Below are 21093 nucleotides of genomic sequence, written 5' to 3'. Positions count from 1 at the left end.
GTGCAGCAGATGAACGGAAAAGAGTAAGAGGCAAAAATAAAACTGGGAAATTATTTACACAAGTAGCCTTTTCCCAGATAAAGCACAGATGAGCATTAAGTTAAACTGAGGCATTTTGAAACAAACGTGCTTTGGTGCCAAGGAGAAAGGGCAAAAGGCAGCTATTTGTCTCAGGGCTAATGGGGAAAGATGTCACATCAGACCCAATCCTACATCCTGTGGGCATGTCTCTGACTCCCCCCTTAGTTATCACTTACATGACTGTCACTATTTCTGGTACATAAGTAAAAGTTCACCCATTTTCTCCCTTGGGTTAAAACTAGTGAATATTTTAAAATAGAGAAACAATATTTTCCTTGTAAGTAAAAAAATGCTAATTTTTATTTTAGCCTGTGAACTGCATACGGTATATGAAAAAGGCAATGTTCACAAGACATACCGTGGTTGATAAGAAGTGATGGACTCTGGTTATGTAGCTCAAGAAGACTTTTGAACCCACAGAAATTACAACTCCTAATTCCAACTGAACTGATCATTGTTGGAAGGGCTGTAGTTCAGTGCTAAAACCTCAGCTTTCCTTTCAGAGGGTTCCAGGTTTAATCCTTGGCATCTCTGGATGGATCACTACTTAAAAAAGAAGAAGATTTTATATATATATATATATATATATATATATATATATATATATATATATAGGCTGTAATCCTAATTATGAGGGAGCATCGCAGAAGCCACTGGATGCATTAGATCTCCCTCACTAAAGGTGGAGACAGATATCCACCCTTGGAGAGAAAGATGAGAGTGTCAGATGACTTCTCTGTGGTGGTACTGAAAGATCTATAGCCAGTTCCTCTCCAACATCAGAACTCTGATGCTGGAAGGGACGAAGAGGAGACATTCTAGGGACATTCCAGGAGAAGCTCTGGAGCCACAGGGCTGTATCCAACATTCTGTTTGCTAGTGCAAGGGCTCTTGCATAAGCAGACAAGTGAGTTTTAATGTTGTGCAACAGAGAAATCTAACACAACAGTTATGTTAGCAGAAACTCATTGCACCATCTATTGTGCAGCAAGGTTGCCAGCAACCTGCCTATGCATTCTCTTATCTGTTATCGGTCTTTTCCAGTTCACAGTCTTGTTAAGAGGTGACAACATGGCCAACTGTAGTTCAGTGAGTAGTTTCTGTTGTTTCAAAGGAATTCAGATCAAATTGTGGGTGAATTAAAATCCAGTATTCATGTATCCAGTAACCTGTGCTTGAAATAAAATCCCTTAAGAGCAGTTGGAAAGTCAGAATTGCTTAAGAATATACCCAAATAGAAAGTGTATTGTTGCTTAAATTTTTTACATTCAAGTGCTACTTAAGTATTTTATTACAGGAGAGAAGGCAAGAAATACCACTGAGGTAAATTCATTTCTTTTACCTATCCATTTAGAAATATTTTTTGCTTGAATATCTTTAAAAGCATTTGCTTTTTCTTCTTTCCAGTTTCTGAAGGCAATAGTTACCTTTTCTCACACAATCACTTCTGTTTTCAACTTGGCAGAGTATTAGACTGTGAAAGAAATTTACCTTGGCAATCTATTATGCACGGGTTCTTTGCAAAGGAGAGCTTGCTATGAAGAATGCTATTAAATAAGTTTCTCCCCCACACACACCCCGCCCACAGCATGACTTCAAAATGTAGAAGGTGATAACACATTTTTATTTACAAAGTCTTAGGTTGCTTATGCATATGGTGTTTGGGAGCATGACTGCCTACATTCTTTTGTAACACATTCTATGCATGCATTTGCTTATAGCTCACTGAGTACATGGTGCTGAACCTTTTTACGGAGATTTATGTATTTCAACAGTACTATGAGATTAACCCCACGCAATGGACCAGAATGTGGTCTAAACCCCCCTTTAAATCCATATCAACGAAAAGAAAAGAACTCACACTGAAACTCACCTACAGGTGGTACCTAACACCAAGGAAACTAGCGCTAATATACCCAGGAACCTCACCAAAATGCTGGAGAGGGTGCACCTCCACAGGCACATACCTCCACATGTGGTGGGAGTGTCCCAAAATCCAACTATTCTGGACAACAGCCATACAGGAAATATGTAAAATAACTAAGCAAGTAATAGACATCACCCCAGAATTGGCCCTACTAAACATCTTCCAAGACAACAATGCCCATTTACACCACAAAGAACTCATAATCCACCTGCTCTCAGCAGCCAGAAACACCATAACCAGACACTGGAGAGACCTGTCAGGAGTAAGCATGGACCAATGGTACCAAATAGTATGGGAAACAGCCCTACTAGAAAAATTAACTAATAAACTGAAACTGACACGGGGACAAACAGAAGAAGATGCCTTCACCCCAGTATGGCTCCCCTTTATCACATACACAGCCGAACAGGACAGTGACAATAATCCACCAACAGCATACAAATCAATATGTCTAACCTGATCCAAAACACCCACCCACTTCACCAACACACGAAAACAAAGATCACCACAGCCAATCACAAGCAAACAATCACACCCTAGGCCAACCCCAACCTCTCTCACCACCAAAGGAACACAAGTGAACAACACAAGCAATGCTGACACCAAACTCTACATACATTAAACATAATAGAAACACCGCCACCCGACCCCACCCCTATCCATCTTCTATAAAACAAGAAAAAATACGAGGCACTACACTTCTGTAAAACAAGAAAATCCTGAATAAAATATATATTTAAAAAAACAACAACAGTACTGTAGCTCAGGGCTTAAATAAACCACATATGAACATACATATATAGATTATTATTTTTTAAATCAGAATTTGAACTGAGACCATGACACAGGGAGTCTTAACCAATTACCCACATACTGAATAATATGAAACACACACACAATGTTCCTATTATAGTTACGGTAGAGAACCCTTCTGGGCTTAAGCTGTTAATCCTGCATGTTTTCTTGAACTCAACTAGATAGGAACAGAAATTAGGGACAAAGAATTAGCCCCCCTCCCTTTTTGTCTGTGAAATAGACCTTATATCAGTTCAAAATACCTAGGAGCATAGGAAGCTGTCCTATACAATACCAGACCACAAGTTCATCAAGCTCAGTATTGTCTACATCAATGATAGGAAGTCTGTGGCACTCCAAATATTGTTCGACTCCAAGTCCCATCAGCCGAAACCAGCATAGTCAATGGTCATGGATGATGGGAGATGTAGTCCAACAACAACTCGAGGGCCACAGGTTTCCCATCCCTGGTTTGTACTGACTGGTTTCAGTCAGGAGATGCCAGGGACTGAACCTAGGAACTTCTGCATGAAAACATGCTCTGTACCACTGATACCCTCTGTACCTTATCCCAGTCATTCAAAAACTTGTAGCCAAAGTAATAAAAAAAGTGACGAATTCCAATCATGGAACTCTCATGTTACATAGCAATACTCTCTGCTGTTGCACCCATAGCTGTGCTCACCCACCCAATACTCACCTTGGGAAAATATCTATTACAAGTTGATGTCTATTACTGGGGTAAGGCAAGTACTGTACATCATATTATAGTTTTGTTGGTGTTAGTAAAAAAAAAAAATGTGTTAGCTACTGAATTGATAGTGTTGCCCATATTTACACCATCTGAAAATCTCATGTTCAATTTAGAACTAAATGGCAAAGCCTGCATATTGTTACCCTGTGTGTTTTAATCAGCTACAGAGTGCTTGATGTTGACTTACAAGGAACTCTGAGGAATAAACAAAAACAAAGCTATTTCTCTCCTGTCTCAGTGCTGATTGATTATCAAATGAACTTATGGTATACCATCCAATTAGTGAACATGCATCAGTTCCTCAGATAACAAATGAGTCTGGCCAGCCACTAAGAGAGATCTCAAGACTTTCAAATGACAGCAGAGCATAAGTAATTAAAGATAGCAACTGCAGATACATAGGCACTAATACACAGGAAATATCTTGGTCATTACTGCCAGTAAAAAAATAATAATGTGTAAATGAGCAGTCCATAGCAACAGCAGGCTAAGAAAGCCTTTTTAGAAAAATATACACAGCCTGATTCTCTAAATACTATACTATGTGGTACAAGATGGTTCCCATGTGTTGAGGTCTGTCAAAGAGGTTCCAAGATGAGGTGGTGGCATCTGGAGGGAGGATATTTTGAGGGGTGGTATGTCATTTATGGACACCCCCCCCAGGAGCCTGCTTGCATATTAATGTTTATATTGTTAATTATGCTGGGAACCAATTGGTTGAAGGGCATCACACACATTCATTAAATAATGAAACAAACTGACTCCATCTAGAAGGAAAAGTGTTCTGAGATGCAAAGCAAACACCTGTTATGTCCCAATAACTACAGGTTACTTCCTCATTTGTATACGGACACTGAAGTTGATGACTCTTGACACAAATATCGTGTCATTGTTTTTTTCTCTTCTTTTGTTCCTCTGCCCCTCCCCTTCAACCTTTTGCCTCTCATTTCTGCTGAGCACTCTGTCAAAAAGAGTTGTCAGAATAGATTACAGAAGCCCTGGAGGGGCAAACATCATAATTTCTTAAGGAGCTCCAAGTAACCAGTTTGGGGGGCTATGTTAGGTAGCTGGTGAGGACTCTTTTGCCCACAAGACATTTTCTGTCTGGGGTTGGTAATAATATTTGTATGCTTTTATTCAGCTGTATAGGCTGATGTCTGCTTGCTGTGCTCAGTGTTTAGATTTCAGTGGTTGCGTTTTTTTGCTGTATTTTATTGCTTTATTGTTTACCACCCAGAGAACCCACAGGACAGGTTTGGAAAAATACATAACTGAATAAATAAATATCCCCCCCCCCCCGCAAACGCCTTAGAGAAAGTGTGAGATAAAAAAGAGTGTGATTTTGCCCTAGACATGTATATTGGCTTATATCTTACCAATATCAAACTCACTCTCCAAATGTTGATCCTTGCGTAGCCAAAATGGCATCACCAACGGGACACCCCAAGGTTTGCAGAAGAACAAAAAACCTTTAGAAGAGCAAACCAAGGAAAGGAAGAACCCCCAAACAGTCAAATGAGAACTGAGCATGCTCGGCGGCCACAGAATGCTAGCTGGCTGACTACAAGAAAAAATAACAGGTGGTGGTGGAGAAATGGAACTGAATGAAGTATCCTGGAAGGTGATATGGCTGGCTGGCACCCTTAACAGGAACACTCCTCATTTCAACAGTTAGTTGTGGGTTCCACCTGAAGCTATATCTATAAATAATGTCTATTTCTATAATTTATTTATTAAAAGACTTATACACCACTTTTCACATTATGTATCAAAGCAGTGGACAACTATACAATCAACCACACCAAAATACACATTTAATAAATGAGATCCAGCGCCGAGGGCCTTCTGGCGGTTCCCTCACTGTGAGAAGTGAGGTTACAGGGAACCAGGCAGAGGGCCTTCTCGGTAGTGGCACCTGCCCTGTGGAATGCCCTCCCATCAGATGTCAAGGAAATAAGCAACTATCCTACTTTTTAAAAAACATCTGAAAGCAGCCCTGTTTAGGGAAGTTTTTAATGTTTAATGCTGTATTGTGTTTTTAATATTCGATTGGGAGCTGCCCAGAGTGGCTGGGGAAACCCAGCCAGATGGACGGGGTAGAAATAATAAATTATCTTATTATCTTATATACCACAAAGTAGTAAACTAAATACATAAATAAAGAGGAAATCAGCGCATGGAAAAATTAAGGTCCAGTAAAGACTTGGGAGAATGAAGAAAGGTTTTTAATTCCCTGCAAAAATACATCACTGAAGATGCTTGCAGGCTCTCTAGTGGGAGGAGACTGTTCCATACTATAGGTGCCATTCTAAGAATGTGGCTATTGCTAGATAGACCAAAGCAGGCCATGGAACCATCAAAGATCTTAATAAATGAACAGGTTCATATGAAAGAAGGCATTATTTAAAATAATCTTAAAAGCCAGAAGTAAAACCTTCAGCTGGATTAGGTAGCATGTTGGCAACCACAAAAGAGGGGCTGCAAGGTAGGAAGATCCTTTGAGGAGCCCAGTAGCCGCATTCTACACTATATTATATATATTCAGAAAGGTACTCTCACACATATGACTTCATTCTGCAGTGGGAATTTTGTAATGGAAAGGTCAAAAGTGTTTTCCAAGTATATGGCATTTCAAAGTGGTATCTTGCTGGGCATGGAAAGCAGTATGCTGGCTTTGGTCCAATTCACTAGGGCTCTTTTTCTGTTACGACTAAATCCCAATTGCTTTAGTGTAAAAGTTTACATAAGAAGCACAGTGAATGTTGTTCTCAAGTAAAGTTCAAGAAGAGAGAGGTTTCCATCAAAGCTGCTGAAATTTGATTTTATTTCAGGTATTGTAGTTAATTTCTTTTTTTAAAAAAATAAAGTAAATAGATTTAGGCTGTCAGTTTTTAGTCACACTGTGCCATCAGCTTGTAACAACTGATGCAGCCAATGTGGCGGATGTAACACTAAATTTTATTACTCACTGGTAATTGAATTGAGCAGGTTTACTTTTGAATAGATTTCATCCAGCATGATATCTGACATGCTGCATGGGATTAAAATATTTGGTCTATACATTTAAAACACACTGGAGACACAGTGAGTCAATCCTGTGTAAGTCCCATGTAACCAACATTTTTATAGAAATGATAAACTTCACTTAACACCCCCCCCCAATAGAGATTGGCTCTATTTCACAGTTCTTAAATAAAAATCCACACATCAGCATTCTAGTAGTAGTGAAAAAGAATAGTGTCAAAAACACATTGAGCTGTGTGATGTGTCTTGAGATATAAACAAGAACCACAAGAACCTGAGCAGACTGAACAGTGGAGCCAAGGCGTGAAAAAGGGTGACACCTCCTGTTAGCCTCAGAAATTGGCCCCCAAGAATAATAGTACGGTCACGTTACCAAAGTTGGGCACTGCTGCATGTTCTCAACCTGATGTGATACACAGCCCTGGTCTCTAGTCTGTTCTTAACTTCTAGCATTTCTCATGAGCATAATATTGATGTATCAAACACATGCTTAAAGGTAAAGGTAAAGGTAAAGGGTAAAGGGACTCCTGACCATTAGGTCCAGTCGTGGCCGACTGTGGGGCTGCGGTGCTCATCTCGCTTTATTGGCCGAGGGAGCCAGCATACAGCTTCTGTGCCATGTGGCCAGCATGACTAAGCCACTTCTGGCAAACCAGAGCAGCGCACAGAAACGCCGTTCACCTTTCCGCCTGAGCGGTACCTATTTACTTTGACTTGCTTTCAAACTGCTAGGTTGGCAGGAGCACGGACCGAGCAACAGGAGCTCACCCCGTCGCAGGGATTCAAACTGCCGACCTTCTGATCGGCAAGTCCTAGGCTCTGTGGTTTAACCCACAGTGCCACCCGCATCAAAGGCCAATTATCCCATAATGTGCAAATCCAGAAAAGTTTGCCTTCAGAATTGATTTTTCTGATTTTTAATGCTACTGGTAGCAAATGGAAAGTGTGAAGACTACCCTCGAGTACTCAGTTTTTCTAAAGATTGTGACTAATTCTTTCATTTTTATTTACTTTCAGAAAGACATTGTCTCAATTCAGATGTAATGGGAAAGTACGGTTTCCTTCTATGAGAATGAACTGGGCTACGCTTGCTCCACTTTCCATTCTTCTCTTTTTTCACACTGGGAAAAGGAGATAAAGACTTCCGCTTTTAATTTTAAACTAACTACAGTTCCCCATAATCAATCTGTGCTTTCATATTATGGCTTGTTCACACTAACCATAGTTTAAACAGTTCCTGTGTTTGGATGTCATGGGGAACTTTGCTTAATTTAAAATCATTTCACTACATGGTGGCAAAAACAATAGCATCACGCTAAATGGTATTGTGAGTCAGCCCTAACAATGGTTTTCTATTCCAGCTGGCCAAGTATGCTGAACAGTGCAGTCTGTTTGAAAAGAACTCATATTCAAGTATGTTTTTTCATGTTCATCTAACACTTCCATTAAGGTTTTCGTAATACAATTTTGTAGTATGAAACAAATTAGGTGTTCCACACAGATGAAGCCCTTTCCAGTTCTGAATAGAAAAGGCAAATCCTGTATCTCTTAGTGAAGCAAAATCCACTGAATTAGTCAGGATTTTTTCCGGAGTAAGACTAAAGGCAGCAGGCTTTGGCTCACATGATCATAGCGTCTGCCAAAGCAACCACACACAGTATGAGGTTTATTCTTAGTAAGTATAATCCAATAAGAATATGTCTGTAGGTGTGTGATAGGCCTAATTTTTTCTGCCATCTCTGTCAGCCCATATTCTTTTTGGAACAGCAGTTGAGGGGAAACTGATTATGTGCAGTAAAAAGTGTGAGTTTCACTTTCTAAACTGAAAATCAAATTATTTTTCACTGCAAACTGCACCTTAAAGCAACTGCTCAACACACAGCACTCTTTATTGGGACAGCTTGATATTGATTTCACTGGATAAGAGCAGAAATTTATGGCACACACTGAGACCTGGATGCATCTCTGATAGAAGATGAGCACAAACAAACCTCAAAAATAAAGTAGAACAACAAACAAAAGAAAACAGTTTTGTTCTATTGTGACACACCTGTAATTTTAATTCCAATAGCTAGTTCTGATCCTAAAAGCCTTAATGGTTTGCGTCCTGGGTGCTTAAAGGAATGTCTTTTCCTACATATTTCCTCTTACGATCATGACAACTCCTGGAGATTCAGCACATTGCTTTTCTAGGACTTTTTCCACAGTGGCACTGCCCTTTAGAACTCCTCCTCCAAGGAATACCATCTGGCCAGTTCGTTCCAGACTTTTAGGCGATTAGTGTTTCAAGAAGGTATTTGTATTAGAGGGAAATAAGTAGTGCTGGCTCTATTTAGTTCTGCTTCCAATTTCTAGTTCTCTTATACTGGATTTGTACTTTGCTGTAGCACTACAACAAACCCCAGAGCATTTTCAGCAGTAGGTCCCACGCTTGGTGAGGATCACACCGACTGACTGTTGTGCATGAACTGGACTGCAGTTCTCAGCATTGTTTGGGAAGATAAATTGCTTTGTTTTGTTTTAGTTATTTCTACAAAAAGCAAATGTATCTCCTGGCCTTCTGAAATCCGAGCAGCACTCAGGTCAGCTCACAACTATTTAAACAAGTACTTAAGACACAATCCACCTTACCTTCTTTCAGCATGCCAACTTTTAGACACTTCATAAAACGACAGGCTTGGCAGGACTTGCGTCTGCGTTTTGTAATTTCACATTCATTTGTTGCTGGGCAGCTGTATTCTATGTTACCTGTGGCGTTCAGGGTGAAGAAAAAAAGAGAGGAAACCATTGAGGATTATTAGCGATCAAGTTCTCGTCATGGAAGCATAGATATTGCCAAAAAAGTGTCTTTATTGCTAAAAGTGTACTTTGTTTTTTTATTCCCCTAACACTAGTCTCTAGATGGCATACAGCAAATTTAAAGCATAAATATAAAAAAGACATGAATAATTAACACAACCAAACCCAAACTGACCTCCAAAAAGAAAACATTAATATTAGCAGCTTCTGAAAGAAGCAACCACATCATATAAGCCATAGTATTCAGTTCAGCATATTACATCAGATGCTTATGAGAAGAGAATGGTTTTAACTAGGAGCCAAAAAAAATCCCCCCCCCCTCAAAGCAACTTACAACCAAAGATATAATAAGAGTTGGTGCCAAGCAGGCCTCACTGGAGAGTGTTCCATGGGGGAGGGGACAACAACAACATGAATAAATAATAACAGAGTTAAACAAAATAATGCTCTGTTTCCTGGAGGCATCACATAGGTCAGTGTAGGAAACAGATACTAGGCTTGATGGATCTAGCAGGATTCTTTTTCTTAACTTGCCCAATGCAATATTTGTAGTATAAGCTCATCTGTTTGCTGTATTTGTACATAACCTGAAATTCACAGTTACACTCAGAATGATGCTGTTTGTGATGTTAGTACTTCAGGGGAAGAATAAAAACGTCTCTCCTCATCAGCGCTGCCCCATCTCGCTTTAAAGGTATTTTGTTACTTTCTAACCCTTTCCCCCTGTGATTAAGTGCATTAGTATCTTAATGAAAATGCATTCTGTTTATTGCTCTCTTGGGAAGTGGGAGGTCATCACACCAAATGCATAAATTGTCATCAGAGACAGTCCAGGCATAATTGCAATTTTGCTGCTCCATGTTTGCTGCACTCAGAGTCCACGGAAGTCCCCTGAAACATGCACAGATTCTCGTAATTAGCATAGAGTCTGCCTGGGACCACAGCAGTGATGAAATATTTCAGAGTTAATCACACTTTGTAAACACTGATTTATATTGACTACCTTTCTCCAGACTGATGTCTCCTCATTAAATATCACATTAGCGGATTGCAGGATTGTACAAAGATTCAAATGCTTTGCAACTGCTAACTCAACAAAGAATAATACTATGCATGCCACTGATGCTGCAAAATAGTTATATATTTGTGGTAAGAGAGCCCCACATGCCATAAAATTTAAATGCTCAGCAGAAACAGCGCACTAAATTAGTATTTTAACTCAACACATATTGGGGTGGGGCTGGGAACTGAAATCTTTTGCACTATCTTATCTGGTCTGTGTAAGTCAGCCAAATCCACTATAGAAGTGGAATACACAGCCACCGGGAGGAGCACAATAATTCAATGAATTTGCATGGGTGGTGTCAGAAGAGGATGAAGGGATGTAAGTCTTCTCCCATCTTGATACACGTAGCCCCATCACCACCACCACCACTGTTGGATCCTGTGGTTATTTGGAGGGCGGGGGAACACACTTTTCACATACAAATTATAACTGAATGGTACACTGGGAGTTAAAGCAAGGCTGTAATTCTTAATCTACTTCCTTGAACATTAAATCCATCAAAATCAATAGAGTATACTTTAGAGAAAACATGTTAAGGATCCTATATAATGTGGAATATACTCCCCACCCCCCTTTCAGCAATCTAATATGTGGGGCAAAGCTTTCCTTTCCCCTAATATGAACTTCACTGTTTTGTCTGCCTCCAGTAGATTTGGTGGTTCCATCATTTGAAACACTGCACATACATTTGGTTTACTGTGCAGCTTATAGCATGCCTGACTCAAGATGAAATCAAGCACCCACAATCTTGAGCATATAATCTAACGTATATTGAAAGGACCAAGCTAAATATGGTTTTCACTGGAACTACAACATGCAGAGAGGGAGGATTTAATCCTTTCCTACCCTGCCATGATCCTGATCAGGTTAACTCTTCATGTTAATTCTTGTAAAAACCTTGGCATGGTTGATAAAGGTATGCTTGATGTCATATCTAGTTTGGCCCTAGGTTTATATGAAAAACCAGTCATTAACAGAGTGTGTTTACATAGCGCGAGTGTAGCCATTTCTTTTCAAGTCAGGAACAATCCTGCTTTGCCTATTTTGGCATGTGATACTGTCTCAGCACATTTTCACACAACAACAAAATGCGCCTTTGAACTTCTCTCTATTGTGTGCATGTGCAACTGTTGCTAATGAAGAATAAATAGTGCCACAGAGCTATTTTTAAATTAAACATCTGTTCTAAGCAACATATATTTTACATTCACATTACAGGCTCAGGAAAATCAAGAAGTGCCCAGTTAGAAATTCAACTGCTTTGATGTATATCAACAGGTGGTAGCAACAATGAACACGGCATAAAAGATTAGATGCAGCCTGAAGTTCCAGCTGAATATCAGGTGCCAGTCATTTCCTAAACTTCCCTGAGCCAGAAGATATATGGAGGTGGTGATGTATTGGTATCAGGGAGAAGAAACCAACTTCATATTTGACTAGGATGTAAGTGGTATTTCTATTTGTGCTGATGCTTGGTCAAAAGCCACATGGTGGGCTGGGCTCCATTCCCCATTTTCTGGTATAATATAACCATTTCACATAGTGCAATTCTCACTTACATTTCTGTTTTGTCAACCCATGTGGACCCCAGTTTTTCTATTTTATTTTATTTTATTTTTTACAAAGATGCATCTCACAGGCCAAAGCAAGAAAAACAAACCTCAACAAATTAAGTCTCCTTAACCCACAGTGGCCTGTAATCTGGACTTCTAGGGGACTGGGGGTGGGGGGCAGATCAATGTTTTTATTTTTCTAATTGGTGTTTTAAATGAATATTTTAGGCTGTCTGTTGAAAACAGCTTGTCCAAGTAAGTAATATATACATTTAGAATTTAATAAATATGAATTGCTACCACACTGTCACAATAGAAAACTGGTCGTTCCAAACAGGAGTAAAATAAAACTAGCATGATGAATGCATTCTTAAATATGTTGATCTATACTGGACCACTAGTCCAAATTTTCCAACATTTCCCAAATATGGCCAGTTTTTAAAAGCTTTAAGCATGGATCAAGGACCCATTGTTTCATAGATGCTGAAGTAGATTATCTGGTAACATAGGTTGATACTTGCACAAATAAAAAGTCCTATTTCATTTTTTGTACTTGTCTTAAAAATGAAAAAGAATGTTATACTAAAATTGTGCTGTTCCATGCATCCATTACACTATTACATAGATTTAAATAAGAGTCCAAATTTCATGTACCCTGAATATCTAAGGTTTCTTTTATTGTCTTGTTCTTCTTTAGTTTATTACAAACTGTAGAACAGGGATGGCTAACCTGTGGTCCTCAGGATTTTTGTTAGGCTATAACACCCATCATCCCCAGCTACTGGTTATGCTGGCCCCAGCTGAGGATAGCTGGTAATCAGACAAGTATCTGGAGGCTCACAAGTTAATCATCGTGCTATAGAGACATCAAAATGTATTTGAAGAACCTCCAGAAAATCTGCCTATAAGTTTTCTCTCCATAGATATGTAGACTAAGATGTATACAGTGGTACCCCGCAAGACGAACGCCTCGCAAGACGGAAAACCCGCTAGACGAATTTCCCTATGGGCTTGCTTCGCAAGACGAAAGCCCCTAGGGAAATCTCCGGGGACCTCTTTTAAATGCTAGCGGTGGGGAGCAAAGCCTTTCCCCCCCCCTCCGGCCTTCAGAAGAGGTCCAGGAAGGCTGGCGGGGCCCGAAAGGCTTTGCTCCCCAGCGCCAGCATTTTAAAAGCAGTCCGGGATAGCAGGGAAGCGCTTCCCGCTATCCCGGACGGCTTTTGAAGGCAGGAGAGATCCGCGAAGCCTGGGCGCGCTGATGTCAGCGCGCGCAGGCTTCGGCATGCCGGCAAGTCTCCGCCAGCAGCGGCAGCGCTGCCGCTGCTGGGGAGAGGTCCGCGAAGCCTGGGCGCGCTGCGCGCAGGCTTCGGCATGCCGGCAAGTCTCCGCCAGCAGCGGCAGCGCTGCCGCTGCTGGCGGAGAGGTCCGCGAAGCCTGGGCGCGCTGCGTGCAGGCTTCGGCATGCCGGCAAGTCTCCGCCAGCAGCGGCAGCGCTGCCGCTGCTGGCGGAGAGGTCCGCGAAGCCTTGGCCGGACAGCTTTTGAAGGCAGGCGGGGGGAGCAAAGACTTTCGCCCCTGCCAGCCTTCAGAAGAGGTCCAGGACCTCTTCTGAAGGCTGGCGGGGGGCAAAAGTCTTTGTCCCCCCTGCCTGCCTTCCCAGGGGCTTTTAAATCGCCCCGACAGCGGAGAAGTCCTCCGCTGTCCCGGGGCGATTTTAAAATGCTGGGGGTGGGAAGAAAAGCCCTTGTCCCCCCCCCCAGCCTTCAGAAGAGGTTGGGGGACAGACTGTCCCCGGACCTGGTCTGAAGTCGGTTTCCCTAGGAACGCATTAATTGATTTTCAATGCATTCCTATGGGAAACCGTGCATCGCAAGACGAAAAACTCGCAAGAAGAAAAAACTTGCGGAACGAATTAATTTCGTCTTGCGAGGCACCACTGTACAAATGTTACAGGCTGTCAAGAAGAACAATACACTCTTTTTGGCACCTAGTAATGTTTCTGTCTGGACAAATTTATCCAAATATGTACAATGTTGGCATGTTCTTTAATCTAGTTTTTAGCTTACTGTTGATTTTAATTAATTTTTGAACATTTTAAATAGCTGCTTCTAGCTGGGTTGGGTTTTTTTACTGATAATTTCATTGTTTTATTCTTCTACTACTACTTTGAGGTGGGGGGTTTTTTGCAATCAGGCATTATATAAATTTTATGACATAAATAAAAATAAATACTTCCGTAACTAGACACACTAAATGAGGGCAAACCTGTACCTGGTGCAAACTTGAATGAACCTACTTTACACAAGGAACAAAATCAGCTGGGCAGCTTAAGGCTTTTACTAGAGCTGACAAGAATGATAGAGCAGTTTATAATCTCTTCTGGCTGACTTTCAGAGAGCCCTACACGCTAGTTACTTATTTTAAAAAGTCTTTTGTACAATTAGTTTGGAGGCGATATAATTTTTTCACTGACCATTTTATACTCTTGCATTAGCTGACTGAGAGAATAACAGAGTGCCAGGGCACAATTTGTATCTTCCTTTCAGTGGCACAATGGACTTTTACAGTTTGGCACTTAAGACGTGAATAATGTAGTGTTACATCTTACAATAAAAATATATTCACTAGGACAAAGCCCTGTGTTGTGAAAATGCAATGAGATCTGTGTCAGATTAGTTTCTGTTCTCGCTCCACATACCCAGGAATGTTTATTTTTAGTGTTTTTGTGGAATTTTCAAACAATGGTTTTATTTCTTAAGAGGGACAAAGGAAAATGACATATGGTTCTACAAATGAAATTAGTCCCTATTAAAAACTGGACACACAAAATCAAAGAAGGGGAGGCAAACTTGAGTTGATGACGCTTGAGATGTGACACTGTGGGTAGGTGACATCCGGGGTCTAGAAATTAGAAATCATGTTCTGGATGGGATTGCACTCTTCCATAATTAGCAGGTGCATAGTCTGAGGGTGCTCTGAGGGAAGTAAACAGCCAATGGGTGTTCCAAGACTTTGTATAGTGGAAGGTAAGTCCTAAATACAGAACGTTTTTGGTCTGTTCAAGGGCATGACCACTGAAAGTTTAAGTTAAGCCTCCAGCAATGGAGGTGGTTAAAATGAATTACGGTATATGTAAAAATTCCATGTTGGTTTTCTGACATGCTTTTTTTAAAGGCTTTTGCAATGAAGAATGGAACCCAGGTACAAGTTCAACTTAAACCAGGTTGTTAGGGAGAAAGCAGCCTTGAAAGAGAGTGACTAAGGTGAAAGAGTTTATGAGCAATGTATCAAAATACAAGTACAATGGTACCTTGGAAGTCGAACGGAATCCATTCCAGAAATCCGTTCAACTTCCAAAACCAAGGTGTGGATTCCGATTGGCTGCAGAAAGCTCATGTAGCCAATCGGAAGCTGCAGAAGCCCCATCGGATGTTCGAGTTTGAAAGAACGTTCGCAAACCGGAACACTCACTTTTGTGAGGATTTGTGCCGTTCACGAGCCAAAACGGACGAGTACCAAGGCATTTGGGATTCAAGGTACAACTGTGTGAAACATTGTTTAGAGAAGAATAAGGGGGGAATGTGATAACACTTTTCAAATATCTAAAAGGCCATCGCACAGACGAAGCTAAAGACTTGTTTTCTGGTGCCCCAGAAGCCAGGGCTACAGTTAAGTTACAGGAGGCTAGATTTTAGTTAAACATTACCAGAATGACAAGAGTAATCAGACAATGAAATACCTAGTGGGGTAGTGTGATTTCCCTCACTTAAGGTAGTCATGCAAAGGCTGGATAAGCAACTGCTGGGGCTGCTCTAAGCTTTTCACCGATGACAAAAACTTCCAAGAGTCGGTGAGGTGGTTATTAATTTTATTTATTGACTAAGACTACAGATGCATGGCTTCTGATTTGAGTTCTGCAGGCCAGCTGTGCATGTAACAAAATCAAAGTTCAAAGCAGTCACAGCTCTAATAATAATAATGGCACTGGCCAGGGCTACTGTCTTCTGTGCTATTAATAAGCCATGCTTCTTCTTTCCAATGTTTCTCATTGGCTTTAAAGGGCCAGGCACAAGCTACACTCTTGTGCTATTGCCCAGTAATCAGAGAGGCCTTTCTGCATGACCAAAGAAAGTATGTTCCAGCCAAATTTTATTCTTTGGCTGATATCCATGCAAGTTGATCCAGCACTCATAGCACGGTACTCCTTCTCTATGTATAGTGTGTAGAGATGTGTGCTATAGACAGGAGAAGGACAGCAGAAAAATACCAAAGAAAATTAAACTTATGAGACAGTTTTGGCGATCTCAAATGCTAGAAAAAAATAGTGCTGGACAAGCAATGCAGCCATTAGCCTTTGTATAAACAAGGCAGCAGGCAACCGCTGGAGAAATAATGTGGGCATAACATAGACTCCTGCACAATCAGATTACTCTGTGCAATCACAACAGCAATAATAGGTTCAATATACACAGGAAGACTATCCTTGCGGCTTGTACAAAATATCGCATAAGGTTCCTTCAGGATCAGACCAATCTAGTCCACCAGCCTGCCTCCAACACTGGCTTAGCCAGATCCCTCCAGGAAGCTCATAAGCAGGGTACGATGGCAACAGCCTTTTCCTGCTCTAAGACCTTCAGCAACTGGGATATAGGAGAATACTGCATCCTAAGCTCATTGTTGTTGTTTAGTCACAACTGGGATACAGGAGAATACTGCATCCTAAGCTTGTTGTTGTTGTTTAGTCATGTCCGACTCTTCATGACCCCATGGACCAGAGCACGCCAGGCACTCCTGTCTTCCACTGCCTCCCACAGTTTGGTCAAACTCATGTTAGTAGCTTCGAGAACACTGTCCAACCATCTCGTCCTCTGTCGTCCCCTTCTCCTTGTGCCCTCAATCTTTCCCAACATCAGGGTGTTTTCCAGGGAGTCTTCTCTTCTCATGAGGTGGCCAAACCTCAGGTTCAGAATCTGTCCTTTCAGTAAGCACTCAGGGCTGATTTCCTTAAGAATGGATAGGTTTGATCTTCTTGCAGTCCATGGGTCTCTCAAGAGTCTCCTCCAGCACCATAATTCAAAAGCATCAATAAGCTTGGGACCAAGTACCATATTTTTTGCTCTATAAGACTCACTTTTCCCCTCCTAAAAAGTAAGGGGAAATGTGTGTGCGTCTTATAGAGCGAATGCATGCTGCACAGCTATCCCAGAAGCCAGAACAGCAAGAGGGATTGCTGCTTTCACTGCGCAGCGATCCCTCTTGCTGTTCTGGCTTCTGAGGTTCAGAATATTTTTTTCCTCCTCCCAAAACTAGGTGCGTCTTGTGGTCTGGTGCGTCTTATAGAGCGAAAAATACGGTAATTAGCAGATTGCCTTCCCAATATAGGCAAGTGTAATCAGTGAGATTGGAAGAGACTCCAGGGGATGAACCGTGACTCACAGATTGCCATCTAGTGGCAATATAGAAGTGGGCCTTCCTTGTTCTCTAGAATGTTGTCACCCCCTACTGTTCGGGAGGCTCCATCCACAGCATGTCTCAACTACTTTCTAAAAAAATAATGTATCTTCTTGTCTGAGAATTTCCTGACTATCAACTGCTGGCTTGTACTGGTTACTATTTTCAGTATTTTACAGTCCAGGTGTTGTCATTTAGTTATGATGACTTTATTTGCTTGTTATTTATATTATCTGCATATACGTATTGAGCTCTTTTAGACCTCATGGCTCTTTGGTCTTTTCAAGTCTTTGACTCATCACTGTAAGTCAGCTCAATATATTTATATATAGTAAGCCGTCTGTAAGTTGATTAAACAAATAAATAGATGATGGATGTCCCAGATTGTTAGCCAAATTTCATGCATTAGACCTATCTTTCTGATGCCTGTTTAATGTTACCTAAGGATCAGCTTAGTCGTGTGGCATCTTATGGCAGTAATTCCATCAGTTAAATTATATATTGCGAAAGTATTTTCTTTTGTCTGTCCTGAATCTACTGCCAACAATTTCACCAGTGACCCTCAAATTCTAGCATTATGAAGATAGAGAGCAACAAATATCCCCATGTTATTACTAATCTAACAAAACAAACAATGGCAGGAATAGGGAACCTCCAGATCATGGTCCAAATATGGAGCACAAGTCTTCAGAATCTGGAACTTGGAGATCTCCAGGTGTCTGGCTGCAGAGTTCCGCTGAAGAACTCTTTTCCTGCCATTCCTCTTTAGTCCTTAGCTCTGCCCATCAGTGGCATACAGGCATTGATCACTTACCGCAAGAAATGCAGATTTCAAGGGGAGGGGAGGACTTCTCACACCTGCTCTATGCTATCTCTCTCCAACCCTAAACCAGTAATCTAAATTAAACACTTCAAATGTGTTCCCCCATTTCCATATGGAATGTGCCCCTAATATTGAATCATTCTGGCTGTCATTTTTCAGCATAATTTCTATCTCCATTATATCCTTTTTGTTGTGGGGCTATCAAGTGTGTATACAGTACACTTCATAAGTAAGTACACTTATTTGTTTTATTTATTTATTTGTTTGTTTGTTTGTTTATTTTTATTTATTTGCTTGGCTTTTTCTTAGGTTTGTTTTTGGCAGAGTTTGTGGCCCCTTTATTTACCCATTTGACCAAGGCTTTTAAAGCACAGCTTTCTTACCTTTTATATCTTTCCCTGCTCATTTACTAAGCTGACATCTCCTTGGAGTTGTTTGTACATATATATTTTATCTGATCATCCATTTAGTATATTCAAAATAACTTCTGGACACACTGAAAAAATTACTCTCTTTTTCTCTTTCCTTTCATTTGTCAGAAGTTTGTTCTTTTGAAATCAAATGCAGCCATGCTGGACATTCTGGGTTTCTGATTAATTCAACAGCACTTAACATCTCATACCATATCCTGGACATCAATCAGAATTAAGTGAAGGATCACCTCCCCTCTCCTTGACTCCAAATCAAGAAGGGATATGAGGGCTAAATTAGATGAGATACTAGATCTGCTGTTTCACAGAATTTTGGTAAATAGCAGCCATGGAGAGGGGATATTTTAATTGTGGAAACAGTGCAGGAAGAAGGGATTAAAAAGGCCTCCCAGTTTGGAAATCCTCCACACACCATGGCTATTTGCCAAAAAACCTAAGGAAATGGTAAATATATTCAGGTATCTGTTGGTCCCAGCTCCTGCCAACCTAGCAGTTCAAAAGCACCCTAAAAAGTACAAGTAGATAAATAGGTACCGCTCCGGCGGGAAGGTAAACGGCGGGAAGGTAAACGGCATTTCCGTGCACTGCTTTGGTTTTGCCAGAAGCGGCTTAGTCATGCTGGCCACATGACCCGGAAAAACTGTCTTTGGACAAACATTGGCTCTCTCGGCCAGTAAACGAGATGAGTGCCGCAACCCCAGAGTCGTTTGTGACTGGACTTAACTGTCAGGTGTCCTTTACCTCTACAGATCTGTTGGTCTGATGTAATTTTGCCCTAAGGCACAACCATATCACATCTGCAACACTTTGAATCTAGTTAGATGAGTGACTTGCAGTACAATGCTCTCCATGCATTTACTTCCCAAGGGTAAATCCCACTTACTTCAATGAGGCTTACTCCCAGATAAGTGGAATAAGGCAGAAGCCATAGTTGTTTTGTGCATCCACATAATAGCAATCCTGAAAACTTAAAAGTTTGGGTAGAAGAGAACTACTTCAGTGTTCAGTTGGGTAATCAATTTCAAGAAATAGCGTGAGGCAGGTGAAATAGATCCATCATTGCCTGCTTGAAACATTCTTGGAAGGAAATGCTGATACAAAGGCTTTACTTATATAAGGAAGGTGAATGATTTAATCAGGTAATGATGGATTCAGGTGACACTGTGTCAGGTTCACTGCAGGTATGCCATCTTTGCACTGAAGCCAAGGTCCATGTAATTTGGTAAGCCAAGGCCTCTATTATTTAAAAACCACTCTCTTAGGGCTACGTAAAAATGCCTATAAGATCAAACAACTCAATTAGTTATTTTTTAGATCGTCTGGATTTGCTACGGATGGCATTAGCTCTGAGTTAGGTAAACACACACTTTGGAAGGTGCTGAATTTGTGTGGAGCCAGGAAGTAAACGTTACAGTTTTCATTTCAAAGGAAAGCTTATCTGAATTTACATAACTAGTCCTATCTTTGTTTACTACCCTCCCAATTGAAGATATATCATATTTATTATACAATGTTCATAGGTTTGTAGGTCAAATTGGTTTTGCAACAGATAAAAATGGCACCATTCATAGAAGATCTAACTATTCAACTCCAGAGAGAACAAAGCAACCAGTAACAACTGTTTCAACACAGGCCAGACATACTGCCCACCGCACCCCATGATTACTGAAAGGAACAGTGAGTCTAAGTCTGTCCATTAATTTTTGTGAAATTTGCCAACACTATTTGTTCACTTATCAGTTTATCTTTGGAATAAACTGCTGCGTTCACTAGAGGACCTTGAAAACCTTCCAAGTTTTATCACAACAGACTCACTTCTAATTTGGTGCTGCTGAGTTAGGGCATATTACTTATAAGTCTGCCGGTGTCCATGGATAAAGTTCTTTAGCATTCACTAGATTCAGGGGGGTATCTACACAGCATTATTGTATCTAAAGATGTAATAAAACAAAACAAAGTTGCTTGGTCTGTTAGCAAATAGTGAAACTCCAGTTCCCCAATTCCTTGAAAAATATTCTATATTTTATAATGGAGTTGTACAAGAATCAGTCACTGGCTTATCATCTTTAACATTTGATTGACGGGGGTCAAACTCTCTAGGGATACTTCCCACACTAGTTAATATTGTGAGACCTAGAATAAAATTCTTGCCAATTTCACAAAATGTGTTTTTCCAGATTCCTTGACCACTGGTCCTGTTAGCTAGGGATGATGGGAGTTGTAGTCCCAAAACAGCTGGAGGGCCAAGTCTGGGGATGCCTGGTCTAATGCTACTGCATGTTGGGGGTTTTTCAAGGGAAAAAAATCTCCCTTCTTGGAGGAACAGCAGCAATAGTGGTAATAGATTAAAAGAGTTGATAGGTGAAGTTTTCCCAACCACCAGCAATGA

General features: G+C 40.7%; 1 protein-coding gene across 19 annotated transcripts in view; it reads right to left on the bottom strand.

The window, feature by feature from the left end:
• ESRRG (estrogen related receptor gamma) overlaps window positions 1-21093 on the bottom strand; it is a 485944-nt gene that overhangs the window by 129952 nt on the left and 334899 nt on the right. For all 19 annotated transcript variants that reach the window (XM_081186033.1, XM_081186039.1, XM_081186034.1 and 16 more), the window contains one exon: window positions 9213-9329. In XM_081186033.1, coding sequence (XP_081042159.1) covers window positions 9213-9329 — 117 coding nt within the window. The remainder of the gene's footprint in view (window positions 1-9212; window positions 9330-21093) is intronic.

The sequence above is a fragment of the Podarcis bocagei genome (genome assembly GCF_964188305.1).
Source record: "Podarcis bocagei genome assembly, chromosome: 3".
Lineage (NCBI taxonomy): Eukaryota > Metazoa > Chordata > Lepidosauria > Squamata > Lacertidae > Podarcis > Podarcis bocagei.
This window is presented reverse-complemented; position numbering and strand designations above follow the sequence as displayed.